The 22,996-nt window shown below is 35.8% G+C and overlaps 1 protein-coding gene across 1 annotated transcript in view; it reads right to left on the bottom strand.

The window, feature by feature from the left end:
* The window catches only part of LOC124355965 (neuronal acetylcholine receptor subunit alpha-7-like), a 184,858-nt gene that overhangs the window by 24,075 nt on the left and 137,787 nt on the right, over window positions 1–22,996 (bottom strand). Inside the window, exons 9-10 of the mRNA XM_046807113.1 lie at window positions 22,548–22,634; window positions 6,831–6,940 (exon numbers count right to left, since the gene is read on the bottom strand). Coding sequence (XP_046663069.1) covers window positions 6,831–6,940; window positions 22,548–22,634 — 197 coding nt within the window. The remainder of the gene's footprint in view (window positions 1–6,830; window positions 6,941–22,547; window positions 22,635–22,996) is intronic.

Below are 22,996 nucleotides of genomic sequence, written 5' to 3'. Positions count from 1 at the left end.
ACCGTTCTGATTCTACTCTAATGGAAGAAAAATTAATTTAAATGTAAAATGTGTTCCAGAGACTAAGGAACTGGTGTTAGATTTTGTTGTGCACGTTTTACTTGATATTTTTCTCCATCGCAACTACGTTTTTTCAAGAGTGAGCGTATATTTTGCCTTAACTAACCAAGACAAAAATAAATTTGTATCAATGTTTTGTGCCAGCGCGTAGTTCTGCAGGTTCGTTGGCTATGAAATAAGCCTATTCTCACATCGTCACAATTCTCCAGTCTGTTTTTCAGAGTAAACGCTACGAGACACTGAGCTATATATTATTTCCTAGCTTTTAGAGTTAGTATAGTAAATTTTTATTGCTACTAAAAGCAGTTGCTTAGTGTGTTTAGTTTTATAATTAGATCTTGAAAAACACCATTTCAATGAAAAAAGTTTAGTCAACCTAATATTAATAATAACAATGTCTTTATTGCATAGAACATCCGTAACTGTCACAAATATTTTTTGGTATTGTCAATAAATAAACACTTCCGAGTTACTAAGAATCAAAGTCTGAAAACCAATCTCCCTGAAAGCATATCTGCACGATTCTCTGAATCTCAATTTTATTATAATTATAAAACCTTTTTCCTCCAGTTTAAAAAGCCTTTAAATCCACGCTTTGAGCACCTTCTCCATAGTCTTTTTCCATACTTCAGAGGAACAAGATTTCGTTAAGTAACGCAAGACGAAAATGCCCAATACAACCTTTGAGGAAACATTGTCTATGTGATAGTTCCAAGTCAACCCACAATCATTGTGCATTCCAGGAAACTTTGTAGAACTTTTTTCTTCTAGGAAAGCATCTGCCATGATCACACGGACTTGGTTAAGTTTGCATGCTGCCGAAGATACAAATTGATAACGTTGGTTTTTTATTAGTTTTCAAGTTAATTTCAGAGAAATATTGAAAGCATGAGTTCAGTTAAATAAAAGTATATATCCCAAAATTTTAATTGAATTTTTATTATTTGTCTCTATTATCTTTACCTATCACAACAAATGCATCGTTAAAGGTTACACTAGTGTTTTGTTCAATAACTAACTATGTTATTTAATTCATGTACTGTTGTTGCATATGCTTTTATTATATATGCCCTTGGTTGACGATTATGGGCTTAAACGAAAACAAATTAAGTTAGTTCAGTTAATATTATTTTATTAGATTTCATTGCAATTACAATATAAGGAATGGATACTGATAAGAAAAGTATAGCATGTTTTTCAACAGACGTTTAGCGACACGATTTGTATCAAGGTAAACGGTTCAGTTGGCGTCTTTAAAAAATATCTTTGAACACAAACATTCTGATTGGTACACGACTGCTGACAAAATCACTTAAGAAGATAAACAGATATAACTGATAATGCATTTGAAGATAAATGCACTTTTTCTTAGTTTCAGTAGATTTGGGCTGATGTTGAAAATAGTCTATTTATGTATTTAAGGTGCGCTAAGCCGTTTATGATGTAGAGGATTAAAATGTCTATAATTTAGTATTATTAAGTGTAGTTACCTGCATCTTCTGCAATATCCTTTTTAGTGTTTTATAAGTGAGCAGTGGCATATTGCAACTATGGACAATAAACCAAAAAACAATAAAATATCCTTAGCGGCTCAGTCGGAAGAAAGTTAAATTTCACATGTGACCGTCATCTCTGAATATAAAATTTAATTTTAATGTGCATAACCTCTCAATGTTTATTAATACAACCGTAACACTTTTAGAAAACAAACTTTTAGAAACTACACAATCAAAGTTTTACCAAAATGAGAATGACCGACATCTTGAAACGTTTTATTGTTAACAGATTCATCCAAGCTATTTGTAAATTCTAACTTTGTACAACGTTTAGCCTGAATCTATCACAAACTACAGAAGTTACCGTGTTCAGTTATGCACACTATGTTTAATATAACTTTAAACTTTTTTACGCCCGATATCTGGAAATCTTAGGAGATATAAACAACTACGGAAAACAAACTGTAATGTAAATAACCAGATAAACAACCACGGAGAAACTGTAATGTAAATAACCAGAAAGGTTTAAAACGTTTTATTGGCTTACGCTATAATGCATAATAACTTTAAAAACTTTGAATGACCGCTGTCTTAAAACCTTATAGAGTTCTGATAAATACAAAAATTTAAAGTTGTTTGTAGACTAATTATCAAATATATTTAAAAAATGTATAGTTTTGATCCATGTGCGGAATTAGATGAGTTAAACATTTTACTCGTAATGTAAATGCCGCTATCTTGGAGATTTTGATTTGTTAAAACTAGCTACAATCATATAGTGATTTATAGATATGTGTCTTTCCAATGGATTTGACTTGTGAATTTAAATAATCCGTATAGAAATTGAAGACAACCATCGAATTATTTGTCTGAATTTTGTTTTTTGCTATAGAAGTATTGTAAGCAGGATATTTTCAGAATTTTTGTCAGAGGCTATTCGTTAAAAAAAAGAGCAACTCTAAGTTTCGATATCTAGAATCTAATCTCTTCCTCAGGTGAATAACTATCCCGGCACATTGATAATACTTTTATAAAGTAGCGATCGCAGTTCTGAAATACACTTGTGTATTAATAAACGATATTGGAGTACCGATTAGTGTACCATCATTTTGAAATTTGGTGCACTTTCAAACGATACAACGATATAAAGTGTTTAGAGTAAAACTGACTGAAAATTTGAGATGGGCGGATTGATCTCGTTGAAAGAATTCCAAGAAAGTTTAGATAAGTCAAAATACCAGCATAGGAGATGGCCCAAATAATTTCTCTATTTACAAAAATTAAATTTATTGCAAGTTATGTAAAATCCTATCATCAGACATTAAACTACGTGAATTATATTTGCACTAAACGACGACTTGGGTAGTTGACCTGTTATCAATTAAGAGCATTGAATTATAAAACAACTATATACTAAACTATTGAATTATAAAATATATAATAATGATGGAATCCTTTCTATACACAGTTTATTTGTTTGATAAATCGAACACAAATATTGGTTTTAAACAAATTACGATTTTAATGTGTATTTTGTAATGTACAATTCACCACTTAATGTGCGTAAAAGGATAAATAAAGTCAAGGAGATCGTTAATAAAATATATTTAAATAGTATATGGTTTGATCTGTGTTCCGGGTTTGATTTGTAAGAAATACATTCATATCTAAATTTTAACTATCGATGTATCCTAATGGTTACTTTGATGTTTTAAAATGCAATCGACTATAATCAGCCTTTAATGCGCAAAGTCTCCCTGTTTAAAACGGAGTTTATATGAAGGGTACCAGTTTACATTATCGCTGTTGACTGGTAACAAGTGCAGTGACAACACCAGGCCAGCAACCGCTGCAGCAGCCTCTCTGGAAATCGATACCAGCTTTCTGGGAGTTGTGGGGCAAAGAGGGGGACGTTAGTGGGGGGGGGGGATCCAGGTCACCCCGTCCCGCCCCCCTCCATTGCCCTAATTTCTAACGTTACTATTAAAACGGGTTGTCTAAACTGTAAAGAGAACGATGCACAAAGGATGACCCGGTTAAACGTGGTGGTTATCAATAAAAATAATTCCCGTACAAATTTTAATAAGTTTATCTCCTTGAAATGGGAATAACTCGTAAAAATTCGATAAGAACTTAATTTTTACTCGATATATGAATTAGCACTTTGTTGCAAAGCTGTTGATTAACCTAATTCACCACACTTTATTCAAATAAAGCGTGAATCACAATTTTGGTTGTAAAGTAATCCCTGACTGATTTCTTTACGAAATATTTTAGACGATTGATAAACATTTTTTTAGAAAATGGACCTTAAGCCACACTTTGGTTGCGGCTTTTTACATAAGTCAGGTGAAAATACGATTGACAATATTGTGTATTTCAGACACTTACAGGTTAGGTGTGGTATAAGTGCATAATACAAATGTTTTTTATAGCAGATTTATCAAATTTGTGTTTAGGTCTAGATGTAACTGAATGGGGATCGCACTTAATCGGGTATGGGATACCGAGAAGATTCAGACGCGTAAATAGAGAATAAGATATGAGAATAGAAGAATCACATTATAAGTAGTAATAAGGGGTAAAAGTCGTGAAGTGGAAAGGCTTTTTGTACCTTTTTTTGTAGTACTGTTTAGGACCTATTAGGAGCGGATTTTTAGTGAAAGTGTACATTGCAACAAAGAGCTTCAGTGACCATCTATGAAGAGATGACTGTGCAAAGAGTAAATGTATTTAAAATGCAAACATTGAAACACTTTCATCCTACAGAAAAGATATCAGGAAAATTAATCGTGGATAAAAGTGTAATCATTGCACTGGTATAGTTGCCCCGGTACTTCGCGTCCACTACTCGCTTATTTTGGCCTCAATCTCAAGATAGAAGGAGAAGAATCCTCCATTTTAACAGTACGCCTGATAGTACGACAAGGGGCGACATTTTAACTCTACAGTGGATTTATTTCCCCTTTACTATTTCGTCGGATCATGTTATTTATATTGGAATCTTCTGCTACTTATTTGGATAAACTGTATCCTTCCGTCAATAGATATAAACATTTTAAACTGGCAACTTCAGGGTCTTGAAAATTTACCACCACATTTACGTGTTTTGTATTAGAATTAAGGGTTTTAGAAGTTATTAAAAATAATTTTAGTTCACGCGAAGAGTTTAAAATAAGTAGAAAGTGGAGAACTGTGTGGCCTATTTTCACCCAATTTTAACGAATATTATATACATTTCCTTTCACCGGCTCTCACTTCTATTCTGTGTGATAGATAAATAACCGTTCTGACCTTTGGGTATGCCAGAGTAAGGTTAAATAAGTCTACTACGCTCTGCGGATCGCGTAATAGGCTGAATGGAGAACAACCTGTTATATCTGACTACAGTTGTTTAAAATTAAATTTTTATATTAGAATAATCCATAGAATCGTCATATCTAGACCTCTTCACTAATGCTTATTCCATACAGACGTGTTTGTTATAGTTAGTAAACGCTTTTTGTAGAGATATAAATGTTTAGTGTATTTTCTAAACATGAGTTTTGTCATAGTTTTGTAAAAACCCTCAATTTTTTAACAAAGTTCTCAGAATCGTCCAGAAATTTTATATCCTGGGGGTGAAAATTGCTTGACGCCAGAATATGTTCAGTATTAATTCTAGATGTATACACAAGCCATGAAATATCCATGCCAAACAATATGTTTTGACCCAAAGAGTCCAAGACCATTGCTTTACTGCTACCCCAGGAAAGTTAAAAACCCAACGGTTTATGTTGACTTCCGAACCACCACCAATAGTCGGACTACTTGCAAGGACAGGATGGCTCAGCGGTCACCCATCCAAGCAGCAGCCACGTCACGCTCGACTTGCTTGATTCGGTTATCTTGTTTTTACAACGTAATATTTCTAATGTAATATTCTAACTGTGCTACTTTTATAAAATTTAAACGAACTATTATAAAGAACTTCTTTACAAAGGGCGTTAATTCGCTTTAAAATATGGACAGTACATTCTATATTTACATTACAAAATATCAAGAATCGTACCTGCAACCGTAAGATACTTTTTTCTGGTTCATTCTGTATTTAAGGTGGTTAAATTTACCCCTACTGTGTTGTATGATATGGGACTTAATTTAAACTTTTCCACTCGACTGCTATGACCGTAGTCAATCCGAAACAGTTAGTTGAAACACTCGAAAGAAAGTCGAGTAGTAAACGCGGCGAGTTTTGCGTTGGTAAAATGTGTAACCTTTATACTGTACATCTATGACAACAAATGTGTAACCTTTACACATCTATGACAACAAATATGTAACCTTTATACATCTATGACAACAAATGTGTAACTTTTATACATCTATGACAACGAATGTGTAACCTTTACACATCTATGACAACAAATGTGTAACCTTTACACATCTATGACAACAAAGACCGAGGCGACTAGATTATTGCTCCCTCTTTGATGTGTGAGGAAGAGGCCACACAGTACTCGCCTTACATGATGTACTAGGCTTCATACTACCTAATCTAGGCACTATACATATAGATAGAATACTTTAGAAACACAAAAGGGATTCGTTGTCATGTATGGATTACATAGCTGTAAACTGTTTTCACAGAGATCTAAGATTATTATCTGGACTCGTGATTATGTTTAATACGTAATAAATGCTTTTCCCAATATCCGACCAAGAGAAAAATACTGTGGAACGCATTTTTACAAATAATTAACAATGCCATTTTTTTTTTTGGAAAGGACCATATGGGGTTATAAAAGACAAAGCAGGAATAAATGACAATTTTTCATATTTGAGGCTAATGTGATACTATTATGAAATTAATAGTATCCTTAATGTATAGGTTAACTATTTTTTAATTATGTGGTATTAACTAATACTTAATTTCGAGGCCACTAATCCTATGTTTTATAGTAAAAAATTGTGGTTACGCACTGAGGAGTATAGGTTGTGCCTATATTCCCAAATATATGTAACCAATTCCCCATTCTTGTTTTACCACATTAGTATTGTTAGTCAGACCATGTATATTTTAGTCCACAAATAAAATAATTCAAGTTTCGTTCAAAATTTAAACATTTACATTTATAATTAATTACTTTGAATACCCTTTATTTCCTTTAAATAGTACACTGTTAACCCCCAGAATCATTACTCCGAACATTCTTGGGTTTGCTCCTGATCATAAAACTAATATTATATTTTTCTCATCCAAAGTGATTTGGTAATATTTATGAAGCTACTCACCCAGGGCGACATCTCGTGGGTGTCCGCGTTCCTGTGGTGATAGTTGAGGATGAGGATGGTCGAAACGACGGACGAGGCCACCATGAACATGATACAGTTAAAATAGGTACCTGCGGGGCGATAATAACGTGTTAATTGTGAGCAACACACTCAGAAATCTCGTCATGCTCGACACCATGCTTAGCACAAGCGAAGAACATGCTTCAAATCTCTAAGCAAAACAGGTTAGCATGGTGTTTGTTGATGTTATGTGTGATCAAAAAAGTGTCAGTTACAGATTTATCAATATAATTATTCCAAAAGACTTGTACTCATTGTGTAATAAAGATCTGTAAAACTAAGTTATGTTCAAAAATCAGTTTTGAGCAGCAATGATAATCTGAACTACTACCACGCATTCTGTGGAGCGCCACGCGTACTAAAAGCGGCGTTTCCTACCGCCAGTACAGTGAACGATCTATACTTCGTGCTTCTCCCAGTGTATAGTCTACACTAGCTGTTGCACACGATATTTAAATTTACTGTAAACGCCTAAGCGTTACCTCAACTAAGTATTTTACATTATACAAACAAAATACATTCTACAATTTACTTCACACATCGGCAGCTTTAAACTTACTAATACAAATTATTTTAAAACTGCAAATACTAACTGCGCTAAGATTGTTTGATTTTTAATGAGTTTTACTATGAGGTGGCCTAGAAATTTAAGCGGATGTGGGTTCAAACTACTTCACGAAGATGAATGATGGTAGTACAGGGTAGGCCAAACATGGACAACAAAGTAAGGTTGGACACATTGTAAACAACAAAGTGCATTACTTCCTACAAGAAACATCTCAACTCCTACTTCCTCAAAACTTTGCTCTCAATGGAAACACATTGAAAATAATGGCGATTGTGTCTTTGAACCGATAAACAGGAGATAAATGTAGAACGTCATGCATTATAATATCGTTATATTTCTAAATTTATGAGTTTTGTGCTGTTTCACACTGCTTTAGTCTTAATTTGGCTTGAAGTTACTTAGTAAATGTTCTGTTATATTGGCATGGTTGTCGGTCGGTGGCATGCTTCGTATACCATGCTGAATTCGATACAAACTGTGGATAATCAACCAAAGCATTCTCCATTCCATAAGTAAGCCATGCCGGCAGATCGCTAGTATTAAAAGAGACACTAAGACAGAAAAGAGAAACAGAGAGAGATAGACAGAGAAAGAGACAGACAGAGACATAGAGACAGAGGGAAGAGACACACATCTGAAAACTCATACACTTGAGACATGAAGTAATAAAATTGTACGAACACAAAATAAAATTTATGTATTTTGTTTAAAGTGAATTGTAATGTAAAGTAGCATTAGCGCTATAATTAGTCATTCTCTATGGACAAAGTATTCTGTTTAATTCAGCATTAGGTTAGGCATGATTTAACGCTGGTTCATACTGAAGAAAACACATACTTTGTCGAGCGTAGGTTATTACATATAATATATTAACATGTATTTAGTTATATGGTTATACTTGGAGGCAGAGGGGTGCACATAACTGGTTAATTAGCTCGGTTTACGTAAGACAATATTTAATAATAATTATTGTTTAGAGGTTTATCTTGTCATTAAGCGATGGACGGGGTGGGAGAGGAGTGGGAACATGTTTAGTACAGATTAGAGTCACTGCGGCGTTTACCGTTTACATCCTCAGTTGATAGCGTGGTCGCTGGCTTCACTCTTGACATCTGTAAGAAATCTAACTAGATTATGCACAGCATTAGTTATTGCACAGTTTAGGAGGGGGAGGAGATCGTGATGGCGGAGCCATTCTTTATTGTACATGTTTATTGATACATTACAGGTATTTACACAGCAACTTACAACTAGCTCTTTTTAACTAACATGTCTTAATTTTTCGTTTACGATGTCGTATGGTTTAGCGAATTAGCGTATCTTATTACTGTGATAGGACGTGTGATGTGTGACAGAGTCGGCTGAATGGGCGTTTCTGGTTTACTGGTGCGTGACAATGGTTTATGTCGGTTCGTGTATACAAACCAGTGTCGGTGAGACTGTAGCATGCTGGCATGCACTTTCTTTAACACAGTATTATTTATGGTTCGTGTTTTATGATGTTGGTTCGTTAGAGAAGTGGTAGTTTTATCACTATAAAAGTGCAAGAATAACCTTGTACACAACCAAAGACTCAAAGAGACATCGAATAAACTAGTACGGAACAGAACGTAAAACATGTACCAAGCTAAAACAATGATAAACAAACTGAGAAAAAACTAATTACATTAAAATCAGTCATAAGCCACGCTCTATGTACACATGTGGTGTTTAGAGTTTTTGGTGCGATTTGACCACCACCAGTACGGAGTGGAGTACAATTTATTTTTCAGTTTAGTGAAATAGAATTTCAGTTCTGCGAGAGTATTACCGGAAGTGGACATAACCTGCGATGAGTTTAAAAAGCATTTAAACCTATTGATGGTCCCCGAGGTCTCTATCAGTCAACACATCGCTTTTCATATTAGCGTACGTTAAGGTTAAGCTTTATGCAAATCGTTTTAAAACAAGAACACATTTAAGTGGGGTTTACACACCGGAACGGGTTACATTGTTACCTCATCATTTAAACAGAAGGGTTAAGCAGATTATGTCCATGAAAGTGTCGACAGTAGTGTCTAACAAGCAAGGTACAATTGCTTTGGGCTGACCTAGTAAAGGTATTGCTTCTGATGTCTGCGGTAAAGCATCGGCAATCATGAGAGAAAAGACAGAGAGAGAGAGTAGGATTGTGACCCCTGCAACATCACAAGACAGTTCAGGCCGTGTCAGATGATAAAGGTGCTCGGCCCACCACCTTGGTACGGGCGTCACGTCTACTGTCGGTCGAGCTTTTACAATTTTTAATGGCCAAGAGACCACGGAGACAATTCAGTTTCCCAATCATCAAATCATCACGGAACACAGCACGTACGGACGCGCAGTACCAAGGTGGTCGCACGATTGTGAAGGGTAGTGGTCAGCGTAGCTTTGTTTGTGTCTTTTTGGCAACACATAGCATACACTCAATGAAGATGAACTAGCGAAATACAAAGTTGTACAATATGTTAAAAAATTGACACAGACGTAACCTATAAGCTGTGTAGCATCCAGAACCCTCCTGTCACGAGGGTTATGAATGCTGTACATAATGACAATCGAACATGGTGCCGGAGCCTTGATGATGTCTCACCTTTGTGGTTATTTTGTGTTTGCTGCATTAAAGAAACTCTGAAAAATGTGAAAGTTCTGAGTGGAACTGAGAGGATTTACGTGTTACGACTAAATGAGGAACAATGACATGTGGTGTTGTTGACGTGTGAAGGTGAGACATCATGTGGAGGACGTGTGAAAGCGCACCTAAGACAGGCATCGCGTCCGACACCTGAGGCAAAGTCTCCGCAACCAAGTTATGAAACACAGTCAGAGAAAGCAAGATTGTCACTCCTGCAACATACAATAAGTTAAAACACCCGCAGCAGATGCCAATAAGTGATATTGTTGTTTAGTTTTTAAATCACTTCAAGTGAGCTGAGAGTCGGAATTTTGATATTTGTAAAGAGCACGATTGCTCAACTGTGATTTGGCTTTGTAAACCTTACGAAATGTCAATGAAATGCGAGAACGTGGTGTGAAAATGTTCGATCTCTTCAGTGTGCGTGTTTGAGTGATGAGAGTGTGCATGTGTTTTGCAAACAGAAGTTACAAAAAGAGTTGTAATATTATTGTGAATATCGAGTAAGCAAATAAAGACAAACAAGTACAGCATTATGGTAACATACGTATGAAATGTAGTAGCAATACACTGGAGCTTTGATTTGAAACGCTAAGATAATAACAATGCATGGAGCAGACTGGTGTAAATCGTAGAAGAGGCAGTCAGCAGAAGATCTCTTGAAGCCTGAAACAGAGGACAGTGGATGAGGACGGAAGGGGAAGGAAGCTTGGGGTTTAGAATGTCGAACGATTGCGTTTTGGGCAAAAAATTAGTCTGTATAGAAAAACGGAATTTTATTATTTTTTGATATTGTTTTGTTTTGAACACAACTATTAAGGTAACGTTGGATTTGACACGGCAACTTAACGGATTTATTAAAATTTAGCTGGGATTTTGTTGAGAGAAATCGGTTTATATTTATACGGTTGATGCCAAATTACGCGGTCCTAACCGGGTTGTAAGTTTGAACCAACTCAAGTGGAAAAGATAACACGATAACATCCAGTCGAAACACAAAACACATTTTTTACGGACATTAAACACCGTAACCTCACTGCATGCTGAGCGAGGAGAAAAGATCTCAACAGTACAAGCACGAATGTGTGCACGATTCCATTTTGTTGAGATCGTGTCTCAACACAATGAAATGATCTGCTCAATCTACATTGTTCCCAAAGTGATTGTATTATAACTCATACACTGAGCCTCCGACTGGGTCATGACTAGGTCGACTTACTACCTAAATGTTCCTAGATGCGTGACTTGGTGAAGGGAACAAACCAATGCTGTTACAATCGGCAATACATTGCGATATGGATATTATAAATCAAGTATACACTGCCAACTTGTGTTGAACCACGCTGAAAGATGGTGTCTGAATGTGTATATACAGCTCGGTTTGTCTGATGAGCAGATGTGTCTAGACAAGCAAGACTAGACAAAGTAACATGCTCCCAACCTGGCGTGGAGGATATCGTAGAATCCATGTTGCCTTGTTTCCGTATCTCAACATCTTTAAGCGGACCAATCACATGTATTCACTAAAATCGACAAGTCCGAGTTTCATACAGTGTAACATATGTCATAATCCTTATTTTCAGTCCACTTTTGAACACTAGGTTTATGCTTTAGATGGTCTTAAAATTCACTTCATTTTGTATAAAAATTAAAGAAATCACTCGCTCTGACTGTCAGTTCATTCAAAATTCACTTCCTTAAACTGAACAAAACGATATTGTTTATATAGTATGTAAAGTTATAATAAACATACTCACTAACCACTTATAGACATGTCCTGTATTCATTTCAGCAACAAACCAAGTATGGGGAAATACACTCTTACTAATATTACAGACATAATGTATTAATACAAAATAAATGTATAATCCTGTTTCAATTCATTCATTTTCTGTTTTAGATAGATAGAATAGTTTTCCAGTGCTTATACCCTTATGGTTGTAACTAAAATTAAGATTAAAACTAAAATATGGACATACCTGTTAAATCTGACATTATCTACACTAAGTATTACATTTAATGAATGACTTACATGTTGAGAAAGCTAAGTATACAAATAATAACAACGATTCTACTTCAATTTATTGATTACATATTGAAAGTAGTGTAGAATGAAACAACTTATTCCTTCAGCTTCATTATTCTCTTGTTCATTTTACCTTTGTATCATTAGAGTTTGAAATGAAACAAGAATATTTAACATATTTCACTACTTTAGTGCATACTGAATACTGTAGTAGATCTAAAGTTTTGAGAACCAAGAAGCATTAGTTTAGATATTTCCAAGGACCTCATTTCATAACGTTAGTCATTATTTTGTTTGCTGGATTTTATAAATACACGTTTATGGTAATAATACCTAAAGATATAAGGCAATGTTTTTCAAAGACGACTAGTTGGTCTAGTCTATTTTAAAAGAAGAGTGTACAAAATCACGCCATGTATAAAACCTTTGCCAGTCTTGCTGATACAAAGAAGCAAAAGGTTTAAAATATCCTATTACATACTGTACACTGCCATCCCTGGTCAGTTTAACACTTCGATTTGTTCTCACAGACCCGGCTTCAAATTCGAATTATCACACCAATCTTGCCTGAAGTGGCCTGACCGGTTTGATTACAAAGTCTCAGTGTATCTCCGGATAAACAGACTGTCCTTCAAACGATATGTTTGCGTATCTTGAAACCCAGCCTAACGATTTTGATGTACATTGTATTGGAAATTAATCGGAATTAGAAATTTTAGTAAGGGATGACTCAACGCAAACTGCACTGGTTATAAATAAATCCAATGTCACCACATATAGGTAATCTAGGTTTAAGTGGGTAGGTCTCCTGTAGTGTACAGGATTGAACAAACCCATGGAGACCAACACTGCCTGATCTGACCAGTAGTCTGGAACAGAACTGGAGTCCTATTTTCCAAACTGGTATGGCTCACATAGCGCACAATTATTGGATGACTCATCATTGGATCTTGACAGAAGCCCTTTCCAATGCTCTACCCTCATCCATCCTGAACATCCTGTCACTCTGTAACGCACGAACAAAAGTTTTCTACCATTCAAGTTTTCTGCTTCTGGGAAATGAACAATACAAAGTCAAATGTTGGAAATTACCAGCTCGTCTTGTGGCAGATATATTTGACTAAGACTACTCTGACAATTTTCTATTATGATTAAAGAAAAATGACAATAATTGTAAAACTTGTAACTTTGTTACATACAGTAAGGAAAGGAATATTTTCGTAATGTTCGGATCCTCCCGTTATACTGGTTGAACAATTTCCCATGTGTTTCGAAAATTGACAGGATAAATTTAAAACTGGAATATTATTAGCCTACATCCTGTCTCTTCATAGTATCAGTAGAAGGGAAGGTTTTTCTCACGATTTATTTTCTCATGCACAGCCTAAGTAAGTAGAATCGATACCCACGTGAACCGATGGCATCAAAGCTCAGTAACGAATTATTTTTGATTAAGATTAAGGGAACATCGAGAAATGAGAATTTATTCATTCCTTGTACAGTGTTGGAACTAAAAAAAAGCAGTAAGCATTTAAGTGCCTATATCTAGCTTCACATGATCTTTTCTCAAGATTTATAGATGTTTCAATTGTCAACCTCTCAATCCTTTGCATATTGCGCTCAATGAATCTATAACATAGATTTTTGTGTCAGTATTATTTATACACAGTTTAATTACGTGCATCTCAGTTCATTATGTCATTAATGTTGGTATTAACAGTATAGGTTCATGATCATCATGGGTCATGGATCCCCGACGCCTGAAATTTAAATTCTAGTTACTGAACTTTATAACTCATTATTTTTTGTATTTCAGATCATGATCATCTTGGGTCAAAGATGTTGGACCCCTGAATTTCAACCCTAGTTCTTGAATTTCATAATACAATATATTTCACAATACATTTTGGTAATAACTGTATGGGATTATATTATCTTGAGTTATAGACGATAGACCTCTAAACTTGACAGTTACTCAAAACACCCATTTCAGATATTGTGGGTACCAGAGTGGTGATAGGATTACCCAATACTATTTCACCCCTAGTCCTTTGGTATTTCAATGCTTGTTCCCTGAACCTAAGTCGAGCAAACAAGTGCTTGAACTAGAATAGCTGTAATCAGTCCAAATTATATGTTTCCTCACCAAGTCTATGTTATCTTAGAAGCTGTAATATTGATATTACTTTGTAAGTCTCGATTCAAAATAACCGGGGCTCTTGTTAGATTCAACATTTAACAATGGATACAAATATAAGAATAAGTTCATTTACTTGCCATTGTTTCACTTTACCATCTACATTTTCTAATTGAAACAGCGAATGTGGCTTCTTTGCTGACATAACTTTGCTAATTTAACATATATTTAGTATTTATCTAGTTCTGCATTAACTATTAAGTCCGGGCATGAAGAGTGAAATCTTAGATGAATGCACACTAGTACAGGCACAAGCTACACTCATTTACAACAGAAATTCTCACTACACGTGAGAAAACCCGTATAGCTGATATAGTCTGTAAATAAATTTTTCCCATAATGTTCAGTGATGACCTGATAACATGCTGAAATAAGCCAAACATTCAGATAACCATTTCATAAAGGTAAAAATACAAGTGGTGATTTACATAGGCTTCTCTTTGCTCTTTCCTCACGTTTCGTTTTTGTTTCTGGCCATCTGTTTGGCTCTTATTTCATAGATATCTAGGGGAAGGTTAGAGTTCTCCTATCAACTGAAATTTCGCTTGCGGAACAATAAGGCCAATTTCTATAAGCAGTATCTGAGCCCGGAACCGTTCACCTCATAATTTTAAGAGATAGCGTACCCAAGTCGGGATTAGAACCCTGGTCTTTAGTTAAAAAACCTGAAATAATAAACCAATTAGCTGCTATTATGGTGCAATACGATCACAGTATGAACTGTCAGGCAGAAGGATTCGGGAAAAGTATGAATGTCAGTATGAAGTCACCTTTAAGCCGTTGGTCCCCAGATTAAGTGTTAGAGAGCGCTTCTTAGCCCTAACTTTTTATGGTAAAATAAAGAAATTCTTTATTGTGCCATAACTCTATGTAAAAAGGTTCAAACAAGCTACATAGGTTCTTCTTGGACTAAAGAAGAACTCTATTGATTTTGATGCCAAAAGGCTAAAAGGCTGCAGCTTAGTTATGTTCCCTATGTTTCACTAATCAGTTGTTTCAACTCCGTTATACATTTATACTGCTGGCAATCGTTAAAATGTCACAGTGTGTTAGAATAGCTGTACATTCAATATGAACTACAAAATAAAAACTAAATAACTTTTAGTCTTATTTTTAACATGGTAATCTTATATTTATTGTTACGTATTATATGTTTATATGTTACTTATACTCATACAAATTATTTATAGTAGAAAAATCATAGTTTTAAGATTTATAGAAAAAACTAAGAGTTGCATGTGTAAAACTATGGATGTGGTTTTGCTTATTTATGCCTGGAAGATTTTTTATTTACTTTTTCTAGTTCTTCTCGTCCTTACAAACTAAAAATAAAAATTTTAAAGTATATGAGTTACACTTTCCAACTAAGTTTTGTAACTTTTACTTAATAAACGTTATTGAACCAAGAATATTAAGATGATGTAAACGGTAATTGGTTACTTTTACCTTCAAAATGACAGCCTTTTAAAATGAATTCCAAGATACACCAGTTTGTCTTTGGGTCTGCCAATACAGCTTGACTACAACTCGTATTAGTATCATAAAACGTTTTTTATATATCTTATCTCTGAAATGTTCAGGAATAAGCAGTAACTATTTTCGTAATAAAAAATAACATAAGTGATAATAGATTGCATTGCCAAATTTAAACACTTGGAAAATATTTTTTAGGTTGATTAGTGCCATTAATTTGTTTTCAACATTTAAAATATTAACCAAAGTTAGTTTTATAAATAACTAATTCTATATTACTGAAATACTATGAAACCTTAGTGTAGTAGAGATAACTTATTATAAATTTAAATTCACTGGGTAAACCTTTTGAGTTTAAAACTTTAGTGAATTCTACTTTAAAACTTCTGATTCCTCATCCAGTGTATATCTTTAAAACCATGAATAGTCAGTTAAACAGTTACGTTAAATCTATTTTTAGCCAATGATGGTCATGTTGGTTCATGAACGATGGTTGAATTATTGAGAAAAGCGTTATTTATTGACCAATTATCATCCAGCAACCAACTTTAGTTTTGAAATCTACTGATTCGAACAAAATGATATAACATTGCGATGAGTCACTTAAAAGTTAGGGGTTAACATTTAATGGAGAGTTGATGAGCTGTGAGTGTTCCTGAATTATTTAACTTTATTCTCTAAGTCTAACGTCTGTTGGAATATTTAACAATAGTCCGAGTTCGTATTTCATGTAAAATATCTAATTTCCTGGTGCAATAAACTGGATGAATGTTAATGTTTTAATTAAAAAGTTACTAATGTCTAATATTTGTTTTGGTCTTGTAAATAAATGTTTTGTTTACCCCAACTTGGATAAAGTTCAATATTATGAGTACTACTTGCTGAAAGATTTAAGGATTTTCTATTACTATTAATATCGGTCAGCTGGAGTTTTGAACAATATGTATTGAAACCTTACATCGCCGCTCGCACACCCACAGCAAACCAACAGGGAAACGCGCGCCCATGGTGGCGAACGGGATGCCGGATCAAAATTAAACTAAAAAAAAAGAACACCGTGGTCAGTATACTCAGGTTCATTTACTACGAAAACACAGGCCTATCCAGTCAATAATATTAAGTATATATAAATATATTATAAATAAAAAAATAAAAAGTGCCTGCAGTAGTATATACCTCGAACAATTATTCTTGTCAGGTGCACCTGCATACAAAAATTAGAAACGCCATAATTTGAAACAAGAAATGCCAATTCCACCCGGTATCCTTCGGCTAAGGGCGGGCTCCTAATGAAATCCAAGAAATAACTAAATAATATCTAAAACTAACTTAAAATTAAATAACAAAATATAAACTATATAAATGGCAACAATAACAATATCACAGGGTATCACAGATGTTGACTGGTAGAAATGTCCATCATGGTGGCCGTCCTTCAGTAGAGCACAAAAGCGAAGGTTCTCTGCGACCACGCATGATGGAGAGATGACAGGAGGAAACAATTCATCCCTTGGACCTCATCAGTGAGGGGCCGTAAACTTAGCCGCACATGTTAGAAGTAAATCAGCTCAGCAAATAAACAAAACACTTAAATAAACTAATTTTTAAACAGGAGCTACTCCTAACTTGTACAGTACGGCTCAAGAGTCTTTACGCCACTCTCTCGGAAAGGCCAAACGCCTTCAAATGGTCAGTCGCCTCTGCAGCCAATAAACCACACACACACTATATAAAACACACATGAGCCGGGGAGATATAGGTATTGAACCGGCTCAGACTCCCCCCCCAAAAGGAGGAACACCCCTCTGTAAATTTCTTCAAAAGGAAGAACCGAACGAAATGCCTCTCCCCCCAATGGTTGAAGGAAAATAACCGGAAACCCTGAAGTCAGCAGAAGGGAAAACCAAGAAAATCCAGTTGGAGGCAAGAAATCCCTCCAAGAGTAGCATGGGTACAAAGAAGAAAACAGGAACCTTGATCAGGAAGAAAGAGCAGAGGTGATCAGGCCTCTGGAGCTAAAACCCTCCCGCACAGACTAAAGAGGAATCACGGATGACTCCGGCAAGGCTTCAGATGGGATATGTGCGCCTTCCTGAAAATCTTCTCGGACTGAGGATCTCCCAGTCGGGCAGTCACCGGAGTCAGAAACTTCAAGATGCGGTGGGGACCAGTCCACCTGTAGCAAAGTTTAGCAGCTCTTTTATCCACAGCCGAACTGACTGGGTGAGCCTTGCAGTAAACTAGATCCCCCACCTGGAAGGGATTGGCAATACGACCTCGGTTGTACTTCCTCCTTACTAACTCCCTAGCCCGAATGAGATTCCGCCTGGCTGCCTCCCAAGTGGCTTTCACATCGGGAGTACCAGGAGGTGGCAGAAGATCGCTAATTTTCCAAAGGTTCGCCAAAGGGTTGTTTGGCGGAAAGCCAAATAATAACTCGAAAGGTACCGCCTTGTGACTTTCATGCTGGGCCGTATTAAAGGCAAATTGGATCCAAGGTAGTTGTTGATCCCAGGTGGTCTGATTTTCCGCATGAAAGGCAATGAGAGCAGATCGAAGATTGCGATTAAACCGTTCGGCGTGAGAAGGCTGAGGATAGAAAGGGGAAGTAGTCACATGGCGGATTCCGTGCCCAAAGCACATTCTTTTAAAGATATTGGAGACAAACTGTGAACCATTATCGGAAACTAAGGTGGCGGGGATTCCAAAGTGTTGAAAAAAATGGTTACGAAGTGCTTGCACCGTGAGCTGCGCGGTAGCACTCCGCAATGGGAACAACCAAACAAACTTGGAGAAGGCATCCACACAAACAAGTAGGAACTTATTTCCAGACTTGCTACGCGGGAGAGGCCCAACATAGTCAATGAAAACCTTCTCCAAAGGTTTTTCCGCCACCTCAGATGACAAAAGACCCAACTTGGTATTTTGAGCGGGTTTGCTTAGCGAGCACAGTTCACAAGAACGTACTCGAGCTGCAATATCCCGGTCCATACCTTTCCAGATGAACTGATCCCTAATCTTCGCGATGGTCTTATGAATTCCTAGATGTCCGCCCACAGGAGAAGAATGAAAATACTGAAAGACCATCGGTACAAGAAAGCTTGGCAGCACTAACTTAGGTTTTCTCCGCTGCTTGTCACGGCAGCATAGAGCACCTCGGTACAGAAAATAAGGAGGGTGGGCACCTCCGTTTTTAAGCTCATTGATGATAGCAGTCAGCTCGGGGTCCTTAAGTTGGTGTGGAACAATGTCCGAAAATGCCAGAGGAAAGTCTAGGAGCACGCCACAACATGGCGGCTCTGATAAATTCTGGTGGTCGTTGGGTAAGTGATACATGCGTGACAGAGTGTCCGCTATGATATTTTGGGTGCCTCGCACGTGCTGCACTGTGAACTTAAGGGCAGAAATTTGGACTACCCAGCGACCAATCTTCCCGAGCTGACGGGGGTGGGCAAGGAGCCAAGAAAGTGCCTGGTTGTCGGTCATTGAAACCTTACATCGCCGCTCGCACACCCACAGCAAACCAACAGGGAAACGCGCGCCCATGGTGGCGAACGGGATGCCGGATCAAAATTAAACTAAAAAAAAAGAACACCGTGGTCAGTATACTCAGGTTCATTTACTACGAAAACACAGGCCTATCCAGTCAATAATATTAAGTATATATAAATATATTATAAATAAAAAAATAAAAAGTGCCTGCAGTAGTATATACCTCGAACAATTATTCTTGTCAGGTGCACCTGCATACAAAAATTAGAAACGCCATAATTTGAAACAAGAAATGCCAATTCCACCCGGTATCCTTCGGCTAAGGGCGGGCTCCTAATGAAATCCAAGAAATAACTAAATAATATCTAAAACTAACTTAAAATTAAATAACAAAATATAAACTATATAAATGGCAACAATAACAATATCACAGGGTATCACAGATGTTGACTGGTAGAAATGTCCATCATGGTGGCCGTCCTTCAGTAGAGCACAAAAGCGAAGGTTCTCTGCGACCACGCATGATGGAGAGATGACAGGAGGAAACAATTCATCCCTTGGACCTCATCAGTGAGGGGCCGTAAACTTAGCCGCACATGTTAGAAGTAAATCAGCTCAGCAAATAAACAAAACACTTAAATAAACTAATTTTTAAACAGGAGCTACTCCTAACTTGTACAGTACGGCTCAAGAGTCTTTACGCCACTCTCTCGGAAAGGCCAAACGCCTTCAAATGGTCAGTCGCCTCTGCAGCCAATAAACCACACACACACTATATAAAACACACATGAGCCGGGGAGATATAGGTATTGAACCGGCTCAGTATATACAAATTACTGAAGGGATTACTTATTTGATAAAAAATTGAAATTTACCTGTCATCAAATTTAAATTTCGAAGCTATATATAGTATTATTAGTTTCTTAAATTATATTTCTATCGTAATATGGAATAAATTCATATCGTAATGAACTGTCTTTATGGTGCTTAGTTAAACAAAATCTACTTGACTACTTTACATATTGGAAATTATAAAAAGCCTATTCTTGCTAACTTAAAGTTTCTTTACTATATACTACATAAATAATTTATAAAACCGAACCAATAGTAAAACCCTAGGAGTAGAATTTTTAATATGAAACCACATTTTTATAGAAGATATTTTATATATGATAGTTCTTTTACCGTATAGTAAAAATATCTTAAACTTTAAACCTTAATACATACAGGTCATAAAACACTCTAATGTCATAATAAATGCGATCAACATCTTTAAAATACAAACTAACACATAACATAAAACTTGGAAAAATAACTACCTTATATAAAGTGGTGTTTGACGATGTTAAAAATAATTAGTTAATGTTATTTTTAAATATATGATGTTACTTACTCTATAAAACAGTTGATAAACACTTTAAGCAACTCGTAAAGTTGTTTAAAAGCTATTCAGCGTAATTTCAGAGCAATTCAGTGACTTCGTGCTGTAATAGCAACGGTAGTTTTTTTAAATTGCCAAATAATGCGATACAATTTAGTAAGCTAACAAATATGAAGGTTATGTAGATAATATAAATAACATAAAGTAATGATGCATAGTTGGAAAAAGGTGTTAATTATTTTCTAATACGCGTATTGCTTACGATTTGTATATACAGATAAAAAAGAGAAATCAGAGTGAACATTAATGACATGGCTATACTATACATGTTATTAAAATATTAATTTTGATTTAGTAAAAATTTAAAATCTATCTCGTCCAAGTTACATAAAGAGTACAGAAAAATGAGTTACCAATCCAACATGACTATGCTCTAATTTTTAAAATACAACAGTGGTATATTAATCTAATAAAATTAATATTATTTTACTAAGAATATAATTTGCTTCTAAATTAAATCAATACAGTATACTTATACGAAATAAATTATAACTTCAAACAGTTTTGTAATTTGACACAGCACTATATACAGAATATTCAAACTCTGATACTGCAAGAGTAATAAAATATTGTTTAATAAAATAGTTCTTGTTTTCAACAATTTAAGTTCATCAAAAGAATCATACTTCATTGATCAACACAAAACTATCACAGTCGCTTTCTTATAAAGACAGAGCATTTGTAAATATCACCATTATTATGGTTCAGAGTTAGTTACACAATTGAGCAAGTTTCTAATTGTCAGTTACACATTAAAAAAAGTTTCTGATGGTCGTAAATGTTTCTAGAGGAGAAGATGGAGTCATGGAGGTCAGATGCTCCAGGAGTGTGTCCGTGTCCGTCCTTTCTTCTTGCCACTTCTGACCACCACAACAGTCTCTCTCCCACAGTCTCTCTTGACGTCTCTGTTAATCGAATTCCTCCAACAAATAAAACGCATGAGTCATTTAATACAAAATTGTCCTTAAGGTTACGGTGAATGTCACAGAACACACCCAGCACAAAATGGAGCGTACAATGAAAATACAATACAGTTTTAGAAAACCTTTAGTACCGGAAAAAGCCTGTATGACATTGCCAATGCAACCGTTTTAAACCTCCAATAAAAATGCTAGTTTTCAAAACTCAGTGCACCAAAGACAACTGCCGACCAATCTCGTCTAGTCTAGGTGAGTTTCAAACTTCAATTATCTCAGAAAGCGTTACTACTTTGGGAACATATATAGTTGAACAGAGGCGATGCAGAATAAATCTACAGATGCAGTATCATTACAGAAAAGGGTAGCACTACATTCAACGAGCTGGTGTCAAATCTCAACTGAACACAACAGTTTTGTTCAATATAGGAGGTGTAAGAGGTCATTTGAGGACAATTTTGAAAACGGTCTAAGTAAACCCGTTTATGAACCCTCTGCAATCCAAGTAGCAGTCGGGATAGGGGTGGGGTTACAACACAGACTACGTGTTACCTATCAGGGGTCGCTCGGAGGTCGGGGGCATGGTCTCTGCCACCATGTTTAGGAAAAACGTAAGAGAGAGCAAAACGGTGACATCTAGAACAAACAGCTCCAGTTAGGGGAGGGTAGAAGAGGTAAATAGCGTAGCGCTGGTGGAGGGGTAGGCACAAGACAAGATAAGTTACCCCTAGGTGGAAAGAAAGAGCTGGACTGTATAGTCTGTTAAATTTTATAGACGTTAAGTTTTCAGTGTCGTTGTTATGTCCGTGATAGTGGAAATAAAAGAAGTGTTTTGGTTTTCTGTTCTGAATTGGTATCCCTCTGCCTCCTATGTGTTGGTAGAGGCGTACCTAGCAGAGGAACGGCGTCTGAGGTGGCTGGCATAGTCTCCGCAACCATGTTAAGAAATACCGTCAAGGACAGGAGAATCGTGACACCTAAACAACAATATCCGTTCACTTATCTTAGAAATCACATCCATTCACCACAGACCCCAATTATTTACAAGACTTTATGTGTTTATTTACTTGGTATTGTATTTTGAGCTTGTACAAGCAAGCCGTATTGAATGCAATTTGTGTCAGAAACTCATCACTCGATTGAAACAAAAATTAGTTTTCACTAGTTATGGTACAGAAATTTTCGTTTTGTAATGTTTGAAAATTATATTAACAGTTCAGTACTTGAATGCAAAAAACGGATTTTTGCTGTCATTAATGGTGTTTTATAGGAAACAATAAATTTAAAGTTTCTTATTCAACACTAGTCACATATTTTAAACTTTAAAGTTTATAGTATT

This window comes from Homalodisca vitripennis, chromosome 2, assembly GCF_021130785.1.
Source record: "Homalodisca vitripennis isolate AUS2020 chromosome 2, UT_GWSS_2.1, whole genome shotgun sequence".
Lineage (NCBI taxonomy): Eukaryota > Metazoa > Arthropoda > Insecta > Hemiptera > Cicadellidae > Homalodisca > Homalodisca vitripennis.
This window is presented reverse-complemented; position numbering and strand designations above follow the sequence as displayed.